We start from the raw sequence: 20,789 nt of genomic DNA, 5'->3' as shown, positions 1-20,789 counted from the left end.
AAAGGACAAGGATGAGATCCACCTCTAACAGTGGAGTGGCAGCTGAAAAACCATTTCTTTCACTGAAGCCTGTTTGGAATACCAGACTGGGCTGACCTACTGCCCTTAGCCTGTGGGCTGAGGTAGGGGAAGAGGCCACTGCTGCCCTGGCTGCCGCAGTATATCTTGGATGATCTCTCTCTGTAAGATGGTTCTGCACTGCAGCTGTTCTGGAGCTAAAGAAGGGAAAGCTTTAAGGAGGAGCCTCAGCTGACCAGGAGCTACAACCTGTGCACAAATGCAGAGGATGAAATCACGGGTCTCTTTGGGATCTGAAGTGTAAATCATGTATGTCTGTCTCATAAAGATTTCTGAGTACACCTCCAAAACGCCAGGCTGGAGCAAAAAACTCCAGACAAAGCACACAAGTTCAAGCACAGCTTCTCTGGACAAGCTGTCCCAGTGCCTCACCACCCCCACAGTGAAGAATTTCTAAGAATTACCTAATGTAAACCTACCATCTTTCAGTTTAAAGTCATTCCCCCTTATCCTATCACTACCTGGTCTTGTAAAAATTCCCTCTCCACCTCTTTTGTAGGCTCCCTTTAGGTACTGGAAGGCTGCTAGAAGTATATATATATATTACTTCCCATGGATTATTGTTTAACTGATAAAGAAAGCATAGCACCTCCATGTCCTTTTTTACTAATATTTTTTGACAAAAGCCTCAACATCATATAAAAAATTTATTAGAGGAAATATTAAAGAAGTCTTGAGGTCTGTACCCTGTTCTAAGCAGTCAACCACAATATCTCATACAGAAAAGACAGGAAAATATTCTCATTGACAGATAACTGACAATAAAAAAGTGAAAAATAAATAAGTGGCACTTTCTCCAGTGAGGGCATTGCCTCCATAATAATTCACCAAACTTCAAGACTGCATTCCTGCCAGAACAAACCCCAGGTCAATCAGAATTGATAAAAGCCCTCATGCATTTATGACAATTTCATTCACTTCCAATAACAAAGAAAACTTTTCAGGTGCATTTTCCTTGTACTGGTGGCAGGTCAATAACTCTGCATAGCAGTGTTTATCATGAACTCTCCCAAAGTACGTTTACAGTGTGCACAGGGAATTCCCATGTCTGTCATTATTAAGTAGCTGTCATTATGGGAAAACGTGATAGTAACTGTGAATAAAATATTTTAAAGCTGGAAAAACATACCATGCATTTCTTGGAGGGGAATAGGAACAAAGAATATCTCTGGACTTTCTTCTGCTCTAGTTTGCCATACTTACCCATAGTGCACACAGAGGCAGAAGCCTGGAAATATTTTCATGTTCCCTGCAGAGGCTGAGTCTCAAGAAAACTTATCAGTAGCTGTGCACTCCAGCTGATACAGATCACTTCCAATCACAGAGCTCTATACAAGCTTCAAATCTCTTTCCTTATTACTCTCACTGATAGCAAAGACTTTTCTCTGGCCACAATACCTATCAAAACCCTTGGATCTCTGCCTCCACCTCTTACTTCTGTGCACCTCCCTGTGCATTGGCCATCAGACAAGGAGGGATACCTCTAGGCTGGGTTTCAACCGGACGTTATTACGGATATCTTGATGGCTGCCTGGAAGCCAACTGACTTTCCACAGTCTCTGACGAAGAGCTACAGGAGTGAACACTTAGGCAAGGAGCAGGGTGCTGTGCATATGCTGGCAACAGATCCACACACAGGCTGCAGCACTGATGTGCCCTGAACATATTTAATCTATGCACACTAACAGGCCAGTTTTCACCTCTGCAATAGCTGTGACTCATCCTGGCTTTCTCAAAGCTATTTCTCCAGTGCAATAAATGTTTCCATGCACAGCAATCATTTCCTGATGTGCCAGGCTCTTTCAATCAGATAAGCTGCAATCTGTACACAAAGGCACCAAAGATGAGAATTTACAGGAAATTTGTGCCTTGCTACCTCTGGCCAGTAAATGCCTACAAAACTGTAGATGATCTGGCCCAAGGTCATGGCAAACCCACTCTGGGCAGTTTCTGGTACAGCTGTGCCTGTGTCAGATATTTCTTTAGCTGTAATTGTGTGTGGACAGACCCCCATCTAAAAATGGTTCCACAGAGAAGACAGGGGAAGACTTGTCATGGTAAATGATGTCTGTGGTACTACACAGGGCTTTGCTTTATGGGCTGGAAACAGAGAAGAAATTCAGCATGACAATTGCAGCAAACATTTTGTCTTCAAGAGATCCTTACAACTTTGAAGACATTTAGCATCTCACAGACATCTGCTAAACTGAAAATGGGTAACAACACTAGAATCAAGCATTTCCCAAGAACAGGAGTGAACTTAAAGAGCGCAGTCATTATGCTAGTCTGTTCCAGGCTGTACAATTTTATTTTTAATTATTATTTGCCTTCAAAAGAGCACTTTGAAGTGCTGCTGAGATAAAAGCCCTGATGGGATAGGCAAGGGACAAATTTGTAGGGAAAAGATATCCCTGACTAGTGATAGTTTTCAAAGCTGTTAAGTACAATTTTGTGGAAGTGCCTCTATTTCATGTCAAATATGATGACCTATCCTTCTGGATACTTATATTTTTATTCCTTTGTGTATGTTCCCATCTACTCATAGAACTGTGTGATAAAATATGGGCCATTATAAGGCAAGAATCAGACTGTGAATGTGTTTCTTTCCTACTTCTCAAATATTTTGGCATGTCAAAAATTCATAAACCTTTCTTTCTGCTTTTCTCACCCCCACACATGAAAAATAATGCAGCTTTTATATTAAACCAGGGTGCTGTATTTCTGTCTTTTATGTTAGTGTACTTACTAAACTGCAGCACTCTTAAAATGAGTTTAGAGTCATTTGCTTACTTTGAAGGTATTCTAGAAGACTTCCATATCTCATCAGTTCAGTAATAATATAAATTGGGTCCTCCAAAGTGCAGACAGCATAAAGCTGTATAAGCTTTGGATGTCTCAAGTTCTTCATCATTTGTGCTTCTCTCAGAAAGTCTTTTGGATCCATTGAACCTGAAAAAACAACATATAACAAAACATAAGCTGAGGTTATTAAAGGCCTTCCTACCAGCCTAGCAGTCTTAAGGGAGTAACTGAGATTGTTTTCTGTCTTTGAAAGTACATTAGCATCTCAAATCTTCACAGTTCCATGGAAAACAGACAGTGCAGCTGAAACAAACAGTTAATGAGTGAAACATGCCAGTTGCATAGGGACAGAGAACATATGTGTCCCAGCCACCAGAAATCTAAAGGCTAAAATCCCCAGGCCTCCCCCAAACAGGAAAAAAAGTGAGGCTAGAATGTTAAGGGATACATTTTAAACAAACAACTGGTTAACAAAAGGATCTGAAACTGAGGTGAGACTGTCTAGGTAATGAGCATAAAATTTCTGAGAGAAAACTAGTGCTGCAATCAAAATTTGTTGCACTATATTTTCGGCTTCGCCAATCAAAGCCTGAAAGCACTGAAATCAGTTTAGCATATGCAGAGAAGATGTGTGCATTTTATAGATACAAAAACAAATAGCTATTTATAATGATCATGTGATAGCAACCTTATTAGAAATACCAATGTATGCACAGATGTAACATTAATTTTACAATCTCTTAAATACCAAAGTGTCTAACAGCAAATGATGCCAACTTTGTAAGTGTTACATGAAGTCATGACATCTCTAATTCTATTCATATACATAGTGAACCAATGCAGAAACTATGTCAAAGAAGCAATCAGGAACGGCAGAGGAAGGTAAAGTCATGGCAAATTTAGGATTAAAGCTCATATGACCAGAATCGGGGATTGATTAGGAAAACATGCACAAATAAAAAAGCAAAGCTTTCTATATGAATGATCCAGTAGTGACCAGATATTGTCAGATGTTTGAGGAAGTTGGTAAATAATATCTGTTTCAAAATGCTTGTACAAACAAATGTGAAATTATTCAGCTACTCAAATGTCTCGTTCCTCCCAAATCAAAACACTTTAATTAAAAAATATTACAGTGAAGACTGGGGAGGAAAAAATCTAGTTATCCAAGTTATTTTGCTCCATGTCATGTTTAAAAACGAACTCAACTTCCTCAGTAAGCAGACTGAGAAATTAGAGAAGCCAAGGCTGCAAGAACAAGAGTCTTTTTTAATATTAGGTAACCTAAACGGTTTATTTGGGAGTTTGACTGTTCCAAACACAGATGTTTAAATTAAGTAATTCTTGAAGGATGTTAAATAGCTCAGCAATAAAATTCCAAAAGAAAATCTGTTCTACAAAACGAACTAGAAAATCAGCCTACCCACCCAAATCCTACCTTGAATGCCACCTCCTGAAAAATGCTCCAAGCTGTTTCCCAAAACATATTAATGATGTGTGATTTCATATCCTCACATCAATACAAGAGGAATGACTCAGAAATGCTCCTGACACAGATTTTATGAAAAAAGAGCCACTTGACATTGCTACTTGGGAGACCAAAGATTACATTGCAAGGAACAGGTACTCCTCTCTTCCGTGTCCTCATACTTCCCTTGGCAATCCCATATTGCCCAATTTGGCAACACTTTATAGGATGTCATTAGGAGTAATGGTCAAAGTTAATGGATTTCCATGCCATCAATAAGTGGCAAGCAGCCAATAATACAACCCCTCAACAGGTACAAGCTATTCTCATTTTCTCATTTCCCTCACTCTCAGAAGGAAGAGGGGGCCTTCACGAAGAGTAAATGATCATCCTTGGTCTGGATAAAGCAGAGATTATGGCAGAGAGAAAACACCAAATATCTGTAATGCTTAGTCTATGTCCTTTTCCTGTTTACAATAGCACAATCTTTACAGATTTACTTGAACTTTTCACCAACTCCAGATTAAAAAAGAATTTTTAAAAGTCTTGGGTTGTCTTTATAAGGTTTACACTCACTTTAATATTGTGAATATATTAATAAAATTGTGCCCCATTTGCTTACTTGCTTCAAGATATAAGCATTGTGATAAAAATCAGCCTAAAATCTACAGAGAGGCTGCATGGTGTGAAGCATTCTGCCTCCAAAAGCAAAAACATGAGTGTGGCTAATGATTTAGCATCAGCGCCAAAATTTGACAAGTTGATCCTAAAAAGGATAAAGTACTTGGTCCCTTAGGGTCTACCAAATCATGGACCCTCTATGGATCATTATACAGGGTTTCTTCACACCATAGCATATGACAGTCTGATTTGTTCCCACCATCAAAGTTTGCCTACAAGGAATTTCTCAGTTTAATCATGCTATAAACTTCTTCCAACAAACTGAAACCAAGCAACATGTTTTTCACATATGATAACTCTCAACAAATTGATCAGGAGGGAAGTATTCCATTAGCCGAATAGCTGCAAATCCTTTTCTACACTGTAATAGAAAATAACAGTGATAATAATGATAACAAACCAGAAAAAGATCAATAAATATTTCCTGAATATTTTGAAGAACACATGTAACCTTCAGTTTTACTTAGTTTATATCTTTAAATAGTACAAGTAGCAGACAGTGCCCCACCCCCCCAGAGCCCTGTAGATCTTATATTGTACTTAATAAGAAGACTGGATGCCAACTGAAAAAAAAAATAAATAAAAGTGTCTTTATGAGCGTTCTGCCTAAGATTAGGTTTTAGCAACTGAATAAGCAAATTAAAAACTGCCTCTAAAAGCAACCAAACACACTTGTTACAAATTAGTTGGATACAGCCTGTCACAATAGTGGCAAAGAATTTACAGTGCATCCTTTTGAGGAAGGAAACACATACCACATGGAGTTTCAAATAGCTGAGGGGGTTCTAGCTTGTAGTTGAATATGTGTGTTTTTAATGAAACGTACATTTTCAGCTGTAAGCGGTAAACACAGGATAAAGAGCAGGTTACTGAAAGAAGAAACCACTTGGTCATAAAACCAGTTATTTTCCAGATTCCACTGGCCTAAATGTAAATGGCCCTTAAATACTAGGTAACCTCCTCACAAGACCCTTTGTTTGCAACTTTCAATAAACCTCCTGAAATTGCTTCAAAGTAACCTTGTACTTCAGCGCAACCTAATTTTCTAAAGAAGCTTATACAAGATTAATTTACATGGAGACTACATTAAGCATATAACTATGATCTGCTGGAGAAGTTTATGAGTAATAAAGAAATAACATTTAAAAAACCAAGTATTTGGCAACACAAGAGACTAAGAAAACCTATTCACATTAACAGATGAATAATATATGTATCTGGATGTTCTCAAGCAACTTTGTCACCATACAGAAGTAAACTTACAAGCTAGTATAAGGTCACATACTGAATTAAATGGAATAAAAGAATCTCTTTTTTTCAGGGAAACTGGGGGACTTCCCTGAGTGCAAAGCTTTTTACACTGCACATGGATTAAAGAGATGGTATATTGAAAAACTGAAAATATTATTAAAACCTCCACTGACAGTACCAATCCAGACACTGTTTTGGGAAAGTCTCCTGAAAAAAAAAATCATGCTTGGGCAGCTTTTGTGCAGAGAGAAGCTTGGGAGAAGCTTTACAACATGATAATGACAAATGTATCCGTCAACTTCAATAGGCATAAGGAACTTTATAAGATACAATTAATTGGTGATGATAGATGTCTGCTTCACATGCTGACAGCTGGAGAAGCAAGCTAGCCCAGACAACAGGTTCTAGAAAATCCATCACACTCAACATAGGACAAAGTGCAAATCCCTGCTGCAATGATTTCCACTTAAATAGAAAAAACAATGTCTCAGTGAGGAAATAAAAATAGAAATGTAAAATGACATGTTCAGGGACCTGCATCAAGACAGTGCTGTGCAGAGCCAAAACCAGAAATAACAGCTGCTGGTTTCTAGACTATTTTTCTATCCACTGATCCCTATACCTCTTTGAAAACTGTGGGTCAAGAGCTCAAACTTCAGAGATGTTCCTTAAGGAAAAGATATTCTTATGTTTTGTTTTATCATTCACACATTCATGATATGGTTTGGGCTGGTAAAATGTCATAGATGTCTCCAAAGCAGAGACAAGTGAACCAGTGAACAAATAAGAGAATTATCTGAACAAAGGCATCACATAACTACTGCTTCTTGTTTATAGTCACACTGATCAACAGATTGTAAAGGGAATAAGGAGAGGTAATGGGCAAGATATTGACAGAATGATATTTGAGAGCAAAGAGTGGAATGATCACAGGGAATTTCAGTTGTTGTAATTGTGTTGAAGGGACAAGGGGTGGATTGTGTGCAAATTGTTGACTTTGGTATTGTGAATATGGTATTTTGCTTTTGGTGCCGAGAATTCTTTTTCTTGATAGTGAAGTTTATGAAGTTTGTGTGACGAATATGGACTTTAATGATAGCTCTTACATATGTGATACAGAGAGCTGAGGTGCAGAATGTATTTGGTTTAAGTGGAAAGTTTTTGGTAATGGGGAGCTGCAGGGTAGTTTCTGTGAGAAGCTGCTAGAAACTTCCCCCATGTCCGACAGAGCCAATGCCAGTCAGCTTCTGGATGGACCCGCTGCTGGCCAAGGCCAAATTCATCAGTGATGGTGGCAGCACCTCTGGGAAAACAGATTTAAAAAGGGGGAAAAGAAAACCTGTGCAACACAGCAACAGCCAGAGAAGAGAGGAGTGCATATATGTGACCCACACTGGAGCAGTCTGCTCCTGGAGGACTGCATCCCATGGAAGAGACCCACACTGGAGCAGTTTGTGAAGAACTGCAGCCCAGAGGCAGGACTCAAGCTGGGGAAGGTTGTGGAGGACTCTCCTGTGGGAGGGACTCCATGCTGGAGCAGGGGAAGAATGTGAGGAGCCCTTCCTCTGATGCAGAAGGAGCATCAGAGACATGTGATGCATTGACCACAACCCTCATTCCCTGTCACCCTGCACCATAGTGGAGGAGGAGGTAGAGAGTATGAGCGTGAAGTTAAGCCCGAGCAGAAGGTGGTGGGGAGGAAGGTGTTTTAAGATTTTTGGATTCCTGGAATCCAGACTTTACAATCAATGTAAAGAAATGTGCTTAAACAGCATGTTATTTTCTCATTGTAATGTGCATTTTTAATCTCTAATATGTTTTATCTGATATGTGAGTGCTTATTCTTTCCTGCTAATTATTTAAAAATCCTGATACATCTGAGATGCTAGATACCTAAAAAGAGGGGAAATTAGCTAGTATGCTGCACATCAATGTTTTTGAAAGAAGCAGTTGTGAAATTTTCAATTGGTGTAAAATATTTGAAAAATTGGCTCTTGCTCCAAATTGAAATGGAAACAGATTCTGAATACCCTAAATACTCACAAGTCAGGAATCACACATTTGCATCAAGGGAGAACTGGCTTTGGGGAAAACCCATTACTGCCATCTCACCAGAATTCTGGGAGATTAATTTTTTCCTATATATTGGAAGGTCATAGAGTCATAGAATCATAGAAACATTAAGATTGGAAAAGATCTATAAGATCACTGAGTCCAACCATTCACCCAGCACTGTCATGTTCACCACTAAACCTCAACCCCAAGTGCCACATCCGCATGTCTTCTGAGCCCTTCCAGGCATGGTCATTCCATCAGTACCCCAGACAGCCTGTTTCAATGCTTGACAACCCTTTCCATGAAAAAAAAAAATCACATTATCCAATCTAAACCTCCCCTGGGCACAATTTGAGGCCGTTTCCTCTTCTCCTATTGCTTGTTACTTGGGAGAAGACACCAGTCCTCACCTCACTACAACCTAATTTCTGGCAGCTGTAGAAAGTGATATGATCTTCCCTGAGCCTCCCCTTTTCCAGACTAAACAACCCCAATTCCCTCAGGCACTCCCCACAGGACTTAACCTCTGGACCCTTAACCAGCTCCATTGCCCTTCTCTGGACTCATTCCAGCACCTCAATGTCCTTCTTGTACTGAGGGGCCCAGAACTGGACACAGGATTTGAGGTGTAGCCTCACCAGCACCAAGAACAGAGGGACAATCTTTGCCCTGGTCCCGCTGGCCCCTGTTGCTGATACAGGCCAGGATGCCATTGGCATACTTGGTTTCAAGCCTTTTAGCAGCAACAGCTAGAGATTAGTTTAAATCCAGAAAAAAAACTGTTTGAGAAATGAGAAGGATACTATATAACAAGAAACTACATTTAGCCTTTCTAAAGACACCTTAAAATTGGTTTAACTCACTCTGTTTGTATCTCCAGAATGGAAAGAAAAACTAATACATACAAATAGGCTTTTTATTTTTTTACAAGAAGACATAGCAAGGGTTAAAGAGAAGACATCAGGCAAATTCAAATGTGAAATTAGGTCCACATTCTTACAGTGCCTTCCACTTAGGACTAGAAGGCTTCACATTATTGTCTAGTCGAGAACAATCTGTGTTTTGATTAAATATAAATACTGATCTCAGCAGAGGGATGATGTGTAATGGCATATAACAGCAAATTATTCAGACTATATATGGTCTAGAACAGATGCGCACTGCAAAAAAATGCTCAACAGAAAAACTCAAAATAGCAGAAATCCTTTCTGGCCCTCAGGCCTATAAATCTATGACACGCTGATTGCATCATGCTCTTCTATATTGCTCACCATGTGATTACCCTACTTGATCAACCTGCTCCTGCTTGGTAATAAGATCATTGCTCCATTTCACAATTTTTCTGGTGGTAAAGCCTTTTTAACAGAACCCTTTCCATCTCATCCCCCTATATTTGCCAGATCACTTCAAGTTTAACACACTTCTCCATTGTTCTGATGACTTTCTTGTCCAGAGAGTCTACACTGTAAAACAGCTTAGTGAAATGTCTGTTGTTTAAAATATGCCCTCTCCTGCCACAGTGTAAGACAAGTGATTTAGATCTTTGAGCCAAGCAACAGGAGAGGATCATTTTACAGTGTGTTACACTTGAAGCCTGAAACATTGCTCATGTGAATATTGGAAGCTTCAGTCGTCAACACAATGTATTTCTTGATTACTCATTAACTATTATGTTTTCGATTCATTTATCAACTTTATGTTATGGTGAATGAAATTACCAGCCCTACCCTTTGCGAAATTTTATTAGTACCAAGGTAATCATTTATTACTCAGATTAGGGTGAGGGTATTGTGGTTTGTCTTTAATTAGCGAAGTGTTATTCCTCATGAGTAACAATGAGAACAAGCTATGGAAAACCAATGTGCTGATTACTGTAAGGCCCTCCAAATGGTGAGAAAACCTGTATAGAAGAGGCTAATTCCCTGGAGAAGTAATACTACAAGGTTAAATGCTTACATTTCTGACTGTTTGAACTGTTTTTGCAGAATGAGATAGTTCACAAAGTACAGTGATAAGAGATTCAGCATTAACTACATAATTTATCAAGACAGCTTTGGGAATCAAAGTCTTCATTCTGAGCAACACTACGTGCAATGCACAGCTTCCTTATCACAGTATTAGGTCACAAACTCTCTGCTATCCAGGCATAGCATCTGGATGGGGCTTCTGTCTGCCCTAACTGCATACAACCCACCATGCAATCAGTGAGACTACTGCTGTTGACCTTAGCATGAGTCAGAATAGAGTGGAAAAAACTGAGATATAAAAGGTATTGATTAATCGAGCCCCTTTTCCCAGGTGAACTATGATACATAAAAAGAATCACAGTTGAAGGAATTTCTTCCATTATACTGTGATAGTCTCTATGTGATAACAAGTTTGCAGTGGGTCTTGTGTTTATTCCAGTGAGAAAGAGATTGCAAGATGGTTTCTGTTTACTGAGTCACTAGGGACATGCTCCTGTTCACTGAAAAAAGTTCTGTCTTTCATATGAATTACAGAAGGTCTTTAGTCTGAGAAGTTTTTGCATTTTTAGTTAAGCAGAGAAAAAAAAAGTGCTTATTTTCTTTCAATTTGCATGTCCCAAAACACAAACAATATCCTGATACAAGAGGGCCTTAAAACACATGCTTAAATTCCTCCTTGTTCAGGAAACCATTCAAGCAGTGCTCAAGCATATTGATGTTATTCTGAATCAAAGGTCTGAATCTGTTCTGCTTCCTGAATCATGTTCATTAGTGCCCAGCACAAGCTTTTTCAATTAACCACAGCTCATGTTGTTATCTCTTTTTAAAAAACATGTATATCATCCAGGCTACCTCCCTTATCTATGTAGTTCTTGCCATCTGCTGGCAGATATTTTATGTTGTCAATTTAAAATGCACAAATTACTTGAAGTTAATGAAACATAATTAAGAAAAATGCTAAAAGCTGTATTAGACAGTCTTATATTACATGCAAATAGTGGGTATAAATGTTGTGTATCAAAAACTTTGAGAAATTTTATTCAAGCAACACTAGGATTAAAGCACTTCCTCAAGACAAACTTAGCACAGTAAATATTATATATTACCAAAGAAATCACTATACTATATCACCTAATCACTAGAAAAATTCTACAGATGACAGACCAGTAGTAAATCAATTACTTCACCCACAGACTATTCGATCTAAAGTTACTCAGTTCCGTACAAACAAAACTGTACAAAATAGGTACAACCCTTGTTGCAGCTGCCTTTTTATTGAAGACAGATATTGAATTAACTCAGCTTGTCTAGAAACAGAAATCTGTATAAAATTGTAGTTCAAAATACCAAAAGAATATCTGGACGTAGAGCTTTACTAATCTTCATGTTTAGGTGTGTGGATTTTAAGAATGAGTGCATATATGGATAGCTGTAACATTTAAAAAGTAAGGGAGCACTCTTGCTAATATTTCCTATTATTAACATTTAAGAATAATGCACATACCTGGTTTTAATGTTTTGATAGCCACAGGGGTGGTATTATTCCACAGTCCTTCCCATACTTCACCAAACTGACCAGATCCTAATTTTTTCACAAATTTCAGAGATAGTCTGTCTATCTCCCACTGATCAACAGTTTTATAGGACAAATCAAAAGTAGCTGGAATTTGTATCTGGTAAAAGAAAATAAATAATACAATAATTGAGACTTGCAGCATTTTTTCAACAACATATACAAATCATTGTTAATTATGTCTGTTAAAAGCTGGAACAGATGTAAATAATGTTTCCTTAGAGTAAAAACATGCGATAAAGTGAGCTGAGAACATAAAGTATAACCCACATACTGGATGATTTTTGTTAGAAATAAGAAATATGCTAAAGAAAATATCCTTCCATTAAAAGCAAAAATTAGAAATCCTCCCTCTAGCAAGCTTTTTGAACAATGACGTATTGTTTGCCAGAACTTTGCGGTTTTGTCTCAGTAATTACTTATGGATAGCTAGAGTTATGAAGTTGGGGATTTCATCTCCATATATTTTTATACAAAGGTATTCACAAATCATGATTTGGCATATTTTCCACCCCAGACACTTAATGATTTTTTAAAAGTGCATGATATTTTATTGTTAATTTGTCAGCCTCAAGAATGGAACTATAACACTACCCTGAACTTCCTGAAAACAAGCAGATTATCAACATTCTGAAATGGCAGAAGCAGACAAGGGGTCAACATTTTCTGACAGATATGTGATGAGTTAGCTCACAAAAAATATTTTGCACAGTGTAGCATCCACTCCTTACCTTTAGGCATGGCTGTCTGAGCAACACACAGAGGCCATCACTGTTCTTGCTATAATAGTCAACCAGCTCCTTCAGAGTTTTGAAAGTTTTCCTTTTGCTTAGGAAAAAGCTACCATCCAGCTCTTTGATCCTGTAGTGCTTCACAGATGCACCATCAAAAACTAAAAAGATTTAAATATATTAAGTGTCCAGGAATTACTGCAGTGGTACAATATCATTTATGCCCAAACCATCATAAAAATCCTAAATATATTTATGAGTACCTTAAAATAAATTATTTTAGTTTCAAATAGGACAACTATAAAAAGCCTCTTTCAAACCAAAGCCCATTGTTCAGATGGCTTAATGCATCTTTTCTATTAGTCTTCAGCTATTTGTAGATTCTCCACCATTAGAACTGATGTAGAAGTACATAAATACATCTTCTGTGAGGCAGCTCATGTTTCCTATCTTTGAAGACACCAAAACCAGCCAAAAGCATCTAATTGACAGCAATCAGTTTTTAATATTTCCTTTATCCTCCTTTATTTTAGTGTTAACAGTCCAAACAGCAGCTGCTGGGCTGGCAGGAATTTTAGAGGAAGCTGATATACCTTCCACATGGCCTTGATTCTCTGAAAAGCACTCACATCTTCCAACGGGTTTTTTGAATTTTGTGCATGTTTGGAACACATAAAAATCAGGTGAATAATGCTCTGTTTCAAGTAGTTGATTAATTCATTTCCATTTAAATCTGTTTTGTTCTAATCTGTTGTTCTTAATCAATAAGACCACTCCTCACCTCCTGTAAGTTACTTATCTGCATATCTTGACAAGCAAAGTGTCCCTCCCTGTGAACATCAGAACACTCTTTAGATGTGTCAGCAAAAAAGTTGAGCTACTGCATGCTGGGGCTAGACCTGGACCAGCACCAGATCAGAGAGAGACAAAAAATGTATGTAAGTCTCACCAAAAAAAAAAAAAAAATTAAAATAAAATAAATTTTGGAGATCACTAGAGATTTTCTTTACAAAGGAATATCAGTAGAAGCAATAGTAGGTTCAGAATCATCAGAGAGGGCAGTTCAGAAGAGCTGAAAAGGTATTTAGTCGCTTATGTGGGTGTCATTTACAAGACACTCCACTCTTTAAACATCACTGTGCATGTCGAATGGGCAGTAGAGAGTTTATATTACATACAGAAGAGTAACAGATTTAGCTCCTCAGGAGGCCACAGCTCTTAGCTCTAACACTAAAAGTGTTCCACAATAAACCTAAAAGATAGATTCTTTATCCTGTACCACTGCATGGACTCGGCAATAATTTTGGTTATAATAACATAGGAATGCATGGTTACATATTGTATCTAGAAAACATACAGAATTGGTTGCATGAAATTAACAAAGCTGATATGAAGAACAATTTCTCTCACCATCTAAGTGATGAAATTAGAAGGGAAATCTGTCTTTCCTTAAGTATTATCATGGATGATCAAATATTTTTGCACTGTACTGTGTGATTGTCATCCCAGACCACCAGAGAGCAGACAGGAGCTGCTCAAAATAGTCTACCTCAGGCAGTATTTTCAGGGACCTGAGAACTTACAAATCTGCATGAGGACAGGAATGAGATTATTTGTAAACAAAATCCGTATTATATCGCGCTTTTCAAATTATATTTATTTTTTAATGAACACCCATAATTACTACTTTTTAACTATAAAATTTATGGATGATTTTGTGATGTATCATTTGGAAATGCAGCTGAAGCAAAATGAAGGAAAGGGTAATTCAGTAACAATGGACTGAAAATGTAATGACTTTTCCAAAGTTCACAGGAAAATCAATCCAGATAAATTAATTAGTCTTTATGATGCAGTGAACAGAAGGCCAACAGGATGACTGAGTTAATCCAGTCTCAGTTGTATATCACAAGTAATAGTAGTTTGACTACGTGATTTATTTATTAGCAGTATTATAACTATTACTTGTGAAGTAGCTAACATTAATAATGCAAGAGCTGGTTTGAAGGATGTGTTCTAATTTCTTAAATGAGCCTTTTACAAAGCCTTATGATTGACAGCATCCAGGTCAGATGGTGATGTGTGTGGAGAAGCTGGAGAAAATTTCTGCACTGATACCGTCTCATCTTGTAATAAGTAGCTGAGATTAGTGCAGTATTTGACAGGGGGTTGTTTACTTGTATCTCAGGGCTGAGTCTGGCTGTACAGGTCCTGCAGCACACACTTGCAGCTCCGCAGCACAGTGTGGCTCCTCTGCCTACATTATACAGAGCACATGTCACTCAGGAAAGAGCTATCCATAACCCCTTCCATTCATCTCTACATCCATGTCAGACTACTAACCAGGACAGGACTGTAACTTCAGTTTCACACAGCTTCACAGTAGCTGGGTTTGAAGGCTGCAGAGGTTTTCTCCTCAACTTGCCCTTTCCAAAAGAATTATGGCTCCCTGTTAGATTTCTACATGGTTTCAGTTTAGCAGAAGGATTATCCTCTCCCAGCTATCCATCTTCACATGATTGGATTAAGCAGAACTAGATTTTGCCACCTGAAAAACGTGAATAAAATAATTTACTACTCCTTCCCCAGGGCGCAAAAATTTATGGTGTCATCAGCAGAATCAACACCTTCACCAAATGAATCATGAAGACGCTAATGTGCCATTACTGCCAAAAACGATGTGTCCTAACATGGCTCCTGTGAGCAGTGCTCCCCCAGCACTGGCCATGCAGCACCGCCACCAGCACCTCTGCTCTGCCTCCACACCCAGCGTGGATGTGGGAGGAGGGTGACTCATGAGATCACTCTCACCAGCACAGAACGGGTGCAGAGGCAGATCCAAAATCGTCCCCTTAGTATGGCCATGATTTTGCTGATTTGATGATTCTGCTGCCTTGAACAACTACCTGTTTTTCCTATGCTGGAACCCAGTGTAGCCTAGAGGAAAGCACATAATATTCTTTTAGGAGCATGGAAAAAACAGCTGAAGAAAACACAAACCATTTACATTGTTATTTAATGCAATAAGTCTTTCAGATACCATTATTCAGTGACGGGCTAAGTACAGAGCCTCCTGCTATCATTGGCAATGACACTCAATTAAGCTGAGCACATCTAAATTATGGCTTTTAATTAAAAAGAGGCAACGTCTAAGATGGCACCAACATGTTTAAAATTTAATGCATTTCACACCAGATGCTGGAGTCATCAACATAAAAATCTGTCGACAACGTGCATTTTTAAAATGGGAAAACCTATTTTTAAAATGTCAAACACTCTAAATTTATAGCAACATATCTCAGTGGCCTATCTGGCTTGATGAGCTTTCCATTTAACTATTCACAAATGATAAAAACCTTTCTGAATATGAATTTTTGTTTTTAACTTAAATAATTATTTGTTATCCAAATCTCACAAACTGAGAGTTTTCCCAAAAAGGCCAGTTAGAAGTAAAAAGTGTAATTTTCATGAACGATTGAAATTTTTTTAAATTTTTTTTTTCTTACTACAGAGATCATTTGTCTCCTTAATTACCATTAAATCTCTTATATATCTCCCTGCCCATATGAGTATGAAATCAAGCATGAAAGTTATAAAATCAGTTTATGGGTTCTTGGGTAAAAAACTCTCTTCCTTTTCAATTTCTTTTTTAACTGAATGGCATGCTGGACAGAGAATCAAAATATTTTCTTAAAGACCTTAATTCTGAAAGCCAGGTTGTCACTCTTCTAGCAATTATCATCTACTCTGCAATGAAACCAAAACAGCAACAAAAGCTAGAGCAAAGCCAATCAGACCTACAGAAGATGGGACTTTTGAGGTCTAATGTTTCTGGACTGAAAAAAATTGGAACTAGAATTTAGGGACGTATTCCAAAATATCGGGTTGTGACTTCTCCCCTGCCAGAGTATCAGCTACCATGGAGATAGAAGCCATCCTTCTGCCTCAGCTTCAGTGTCTCATAATTCCTATTGATGGCACAAACAGGAGAGATGCAGGAAAACTGCCTTCTCCTGGTGAACTAAACAACCTTCTTTCCCACTAATGCTTCCCATAATACAAACCCTTTCATCATTTGCTTTAGAGTACACTAGCTTTCCAAGAAGTAGACAATAAGTAATGAGATTATGGACATAAAACATCTAGACCATGATGCGTACTATTAGGTTGGAAGTAAAAGAGCTTGCACAATACAAACAGGTGCCATTCAGCTAAGCTGATACAGTAAGCAGGAAATAATATTTAGCTCTTTGGGATGAAGCAGCATGTTAAGGATAAATTATGTTCAACTCTGGGAAGCTGCTAAAAGATCTAGCAGCACCGGGAAGTGATGCCACCAATAGTGTCTACAGATTGCTTCAGAGTTTATCCTCTTCCTTTGCCTAAAAGAGCACAAAGGTTTAATAAATCTGAGATGATACGTACATTCATGCATACATGCACAGAGGACAACCCATGTTTGTGCATGAAGGCTCCTGCAGCTGGAGCTTTGCCTCTGTGTATATTATTTTCTTCAGTGCCGCTCTTACCTTCACTAATCAAACAAACCACCATGGAACAAATCCACACTGTTGTGTCATACCTTGCTGTTATCAGTCATCATCAAATCTCCTGTTCCCAAATAAGCTTATACAAAAATGTAAAAAATGCCTACCACAAGCTTTTGTAATTGAATCAAGTATACTAAATCAGATAGAAAAAATTTTCCATCCAAAGTTTGTAAGGAAAAAAAACAAACAGCAGCATCAAAGGATGATCCTATCCTACTACAAATGCTGGCCTAATATTTATTTTCATTCTTTTGGATTTTTCTCTGTAGTATCTCACAGTTTAACTTAGATACTGCTGTTTTCCTGTTAGAGAAGTGGTGAGGATGCAGCATAAATAATCAATATTTTAAATCTTTCCTAAAAGGCTATAGTTAGAGAATAATAAAAAGAAATTGCATTTCCACCCCTAGGTGCATAAGCAAAAGATTTTTCATTGATTTTTAGTAATGTGTCATGTGTTGAAGTGCCATCATTAAGAAGATAATACCAGCCTATCTTTCCTTCCCTACATATCACCACCCTGTTATCAGTCTAGCCCAGTCCTTGGATGAAATCAGTTCACTGATGAAGAACACTTGGAGGAAGCTGAAACCATGTAACACAGCAACAAGTTGGCACAGGGAGCAAAAACATTTTGAAAGGTCTGTGGCTGTAATGCAGTCCTTGGATGAAAGTGTGCATGCACAGGGGTCAGTTCTGTCCCAGCTTGGGAGCAGTCTGATTCCCTGCTGATGGTAGTTTTCCTTCAAGCGCTTCATGGCAAGGACCAGCTTCCTTGAGGACAAACTGAAAGCTGTGGCATAAACTCTCCCAGAACTGTAAATATGACATTTATTTCAAGAAACTTCCCTGTATTTCACTCCATATTTCTTTGTCTTGGCAATAAAAAGCATTCCTCCCCTTACCACAAGACATTGCAGGTATATACACTTTACTTATAATTGGGAAAGTGAAAGCAAGAATGTGTCAAAATTTCATTAAGTTGTGTTTCTGTGTAATGTTTAGAAGGTGAAGGACACATAATCATCTGGGCAAAAGAGGAGTCAATATGAAAAGATCTGGTTATGGACAAGGTACCTCTCATTTTACCGACATAACTCTGCAGATGACTACTCATGGTTTATTCACAAACATCAAAAGCTTTTCCTGGTCTCTGGAATTAATATAGGTAGGGCACATTAGGAAGTTGGGGTATATAGCTCTGTTGTCTCAAGGACAACACTATACTCCTGGCTCACAGTTGTATGACAAGTTTGATGGGAAATGTTCACAAAAAACAACCAATGAACAATCACATTTACTATCTAAAATGGCAGATATCTAAAGCATGAAAAAACATTATGTACTTAGATGCAAGTGAGCAAAATTATTAACAAGTAAGTGTCCTAATTTGATAACCTTTCAGATTCAAATAAAGGAATACATTTCAAAATGCATCATAATCATCATCATCAATCTAATTTTTTACTGATGTTTACAGTGAAATTTTCAATGAAACATCACTGATTCTAAAGTACAGCTTTGAAGATCTTCCTAGAATTTTATCCCTGAAAACAAATAAATAAAAACCTAAGTGTGAGCTCTAACAGAAATCTCCTTTTCTTAAATTGCAGATATCTGTCAACACACTTTTATTTTTAGTTTTGTTTTGCGTGCTAATCAGAGCAGTAGTGTACAACTGTAATGTACATTTTTTATGCTTTGATCACAAAAATACTATCTGTTTTAAGGCAGCTAGAACATTGGAAGTACTGACCATAAAAAAGTTAATTTCCATTCTGAGTTTATTGATAAACAAATTCTATAAAATATAAGCTCAAATTACTTTTTACGTGTTTTCTTTATATATCTACTGGGAAAAAAATATTATTGTGAACTTAATTTAATTTTCATGCCCACAGTTTATTGTTCTTGAAGATGAAAAAGCCCAGATCACCTGAGAAATTTTTAAAACATTGCTTCAGATGAAAAACTAGAATATACCTGAGAGAGAGTATTCGCCTTTTAGACTTTCGCTTTCTCGGATTAGGAAGGCTCCTTCCTGGTTTCCAGGGTATGACAGTTGTCTCTCGGCATCTGCTCGTTTGATTGGGCCAAAGAACCATCTGGACAAATAAAACCCATTAATTTTACCATTCAGTGAAACATTCCAGGAAGACAGTTTAGCTTTTATAAACATGCTGCATATTTACTAAGAGATAATCTGTGCTATGTTAATTAAACGTCAATAGTATGGGGGAAAAAAGCCAACAAGAACCACAGAACAAATTTATTGCTAGAAAACATCACTTATACATTTGAGTGAAATCTGGACTTTATTGCTGACTAAAAGTCTTACTGCTTTCAAGGCAACGAGCATTCAGAAGTGACTGACTGGTCTTGTCCCAGAAAAAAGTCACCAAGAAATTTTGCCCAGGCTACAGGGCCAGAAATTGATGCCAACTCCAATGATGCCCCTTGAACTATGTAGAGTTGAGGGTATGTGATTATATCCTGACATCTTAAAAACCAAAAGATCTCTGAAACTGCAGATGGGCTCTTGGGTTCCAAGGTTTAAAACACCCTGCTTCCGCATTCCACTGCCATGTCAATATCTCAGATGAGTTACTGGCAATTTTTCAGCTTTGCTGCTTTTTGACAAACAAAACCAGCGTATCCTCCAAGTCACTACAAACATCACCTGTGTTCTGTGAAAATCTACTCCTGCCTATGCCTTCTAAAACATTTTTCCTCTCTCACTAAACCCTGTAGTTCACAAAGGCTTGTTCAAGCAGTAATTTTAATTTGCTGCTCTGGAGATAAGGTTTAGCTCTCTTGCTGCTTTGTGCTGTGTTAAAATTAAACAGAAATAAGACAGAAATGAGTCAGCACTTTCAACTGGGGTGGCTTTCAGCTTTCTTCCAACAAATATGCAAAGCTCTTTCCAAGATTAGCTCCACCTCTTATTTGAAGCAAATGATGATAAATAGGTATCAGAAATATGCCATATACTCATAGTAGAACTCCTTTTAAATTAATCATAGCTAAAACTATTACACAAACTTCAACTATAAATCAATGCACCACAAGTAATTTGCCTACTTGATTTGTCAATTACTAGTGAAAAGTACAGACAAAGTCATCAACAATTTTAGTATCTGCAAGGCTTGTAGTCATCAAGAGGAATGGAGGAAATAAATGAGAATACTGGGTGATACCTTAGCTGACCAAGCATGAGGACTGATAAATGGTTTTGTATTAAAAAAGAGGAAATAAAAAGAGGAAAATACAGACAGCACTAACCCACACTGAATATGATTTATTAACAAAAGAAAATCAAAGACAGATTTTCTGGACCATATTCCTGTCCTCTGACTGGAAGATGATTTGGATAAAACAGGTCTTGATACATATTTGGCAAGCAAAGTACTTTCACTAGAAAGCTGGAATATGTTAGTAATAATTTTAATTAGTTAAATGTGTTCATTAATTCAACTAATTAATTTAATTAATTCATTCATTAGAGTGCAGAAAACTAAGTAATCAATAAATGTTCAAATCCTTGACTAAGGTTCTTGTCAAAGGAACGAGAGTACAAGTTCAACTGTATTCAAGTCCCAAAGAAAATTGGTCTGCCCTAAAATCTGAATTAGA

At 37.7% G+C, this 20,789-nt stretch overlaps 1 protein-coding gene across 1 annotated transcript in view; it reads right to left on the bottom strand.

Annotated features, from left to right (window-relative positions):
• Nucleotides 1–20,789, bottom strand: part of FRK (fyn related Src family tyrosine kinase) — a 49,172-nt gene that overhangs the window by 7,620 nt on the left and 20,763 nt on the right. Inside the window, exons 2-5 of the mRNA XM_010402671.4 lie at nt 19,140–19,261; nt 12,607–12,767; nt 11,807–11,975; nt 2,869–3,027 (exon numbers count right to left, since the gene is read on the bottom strand). Coding sequence (XP_010400973.2) covers nt 2,869–3,027; nt 11,807–11,975; nt 12,607–12,767; nt 19,140–19,261 — 611 coding nt within the window. The remainder of the gene's footprint in view (nt 1–2,868; nt 3,028–11,806; nt 11,976–12,606; nt 12,768–19,139; nt 19,262–20,789) is intronic.

This window comes from Corvus cornix, chromosome 3 (assembly GCF_000738735.6).
Source record: "Corvus cornix cornix isolate S_Up_H32 chromosome 3, ASM73873v5, whole genome shotgun sequence".
In the NCBI taxonomy this organism is placed as follows: Eukaryota; Metazoa; Chordata; class Aves; order Passeriformes; family Corvidae; genus Corvus; species Corvus cornix.
This window is presented reverse-complemented; position numbering and strand designations above follow the sequence as displayed.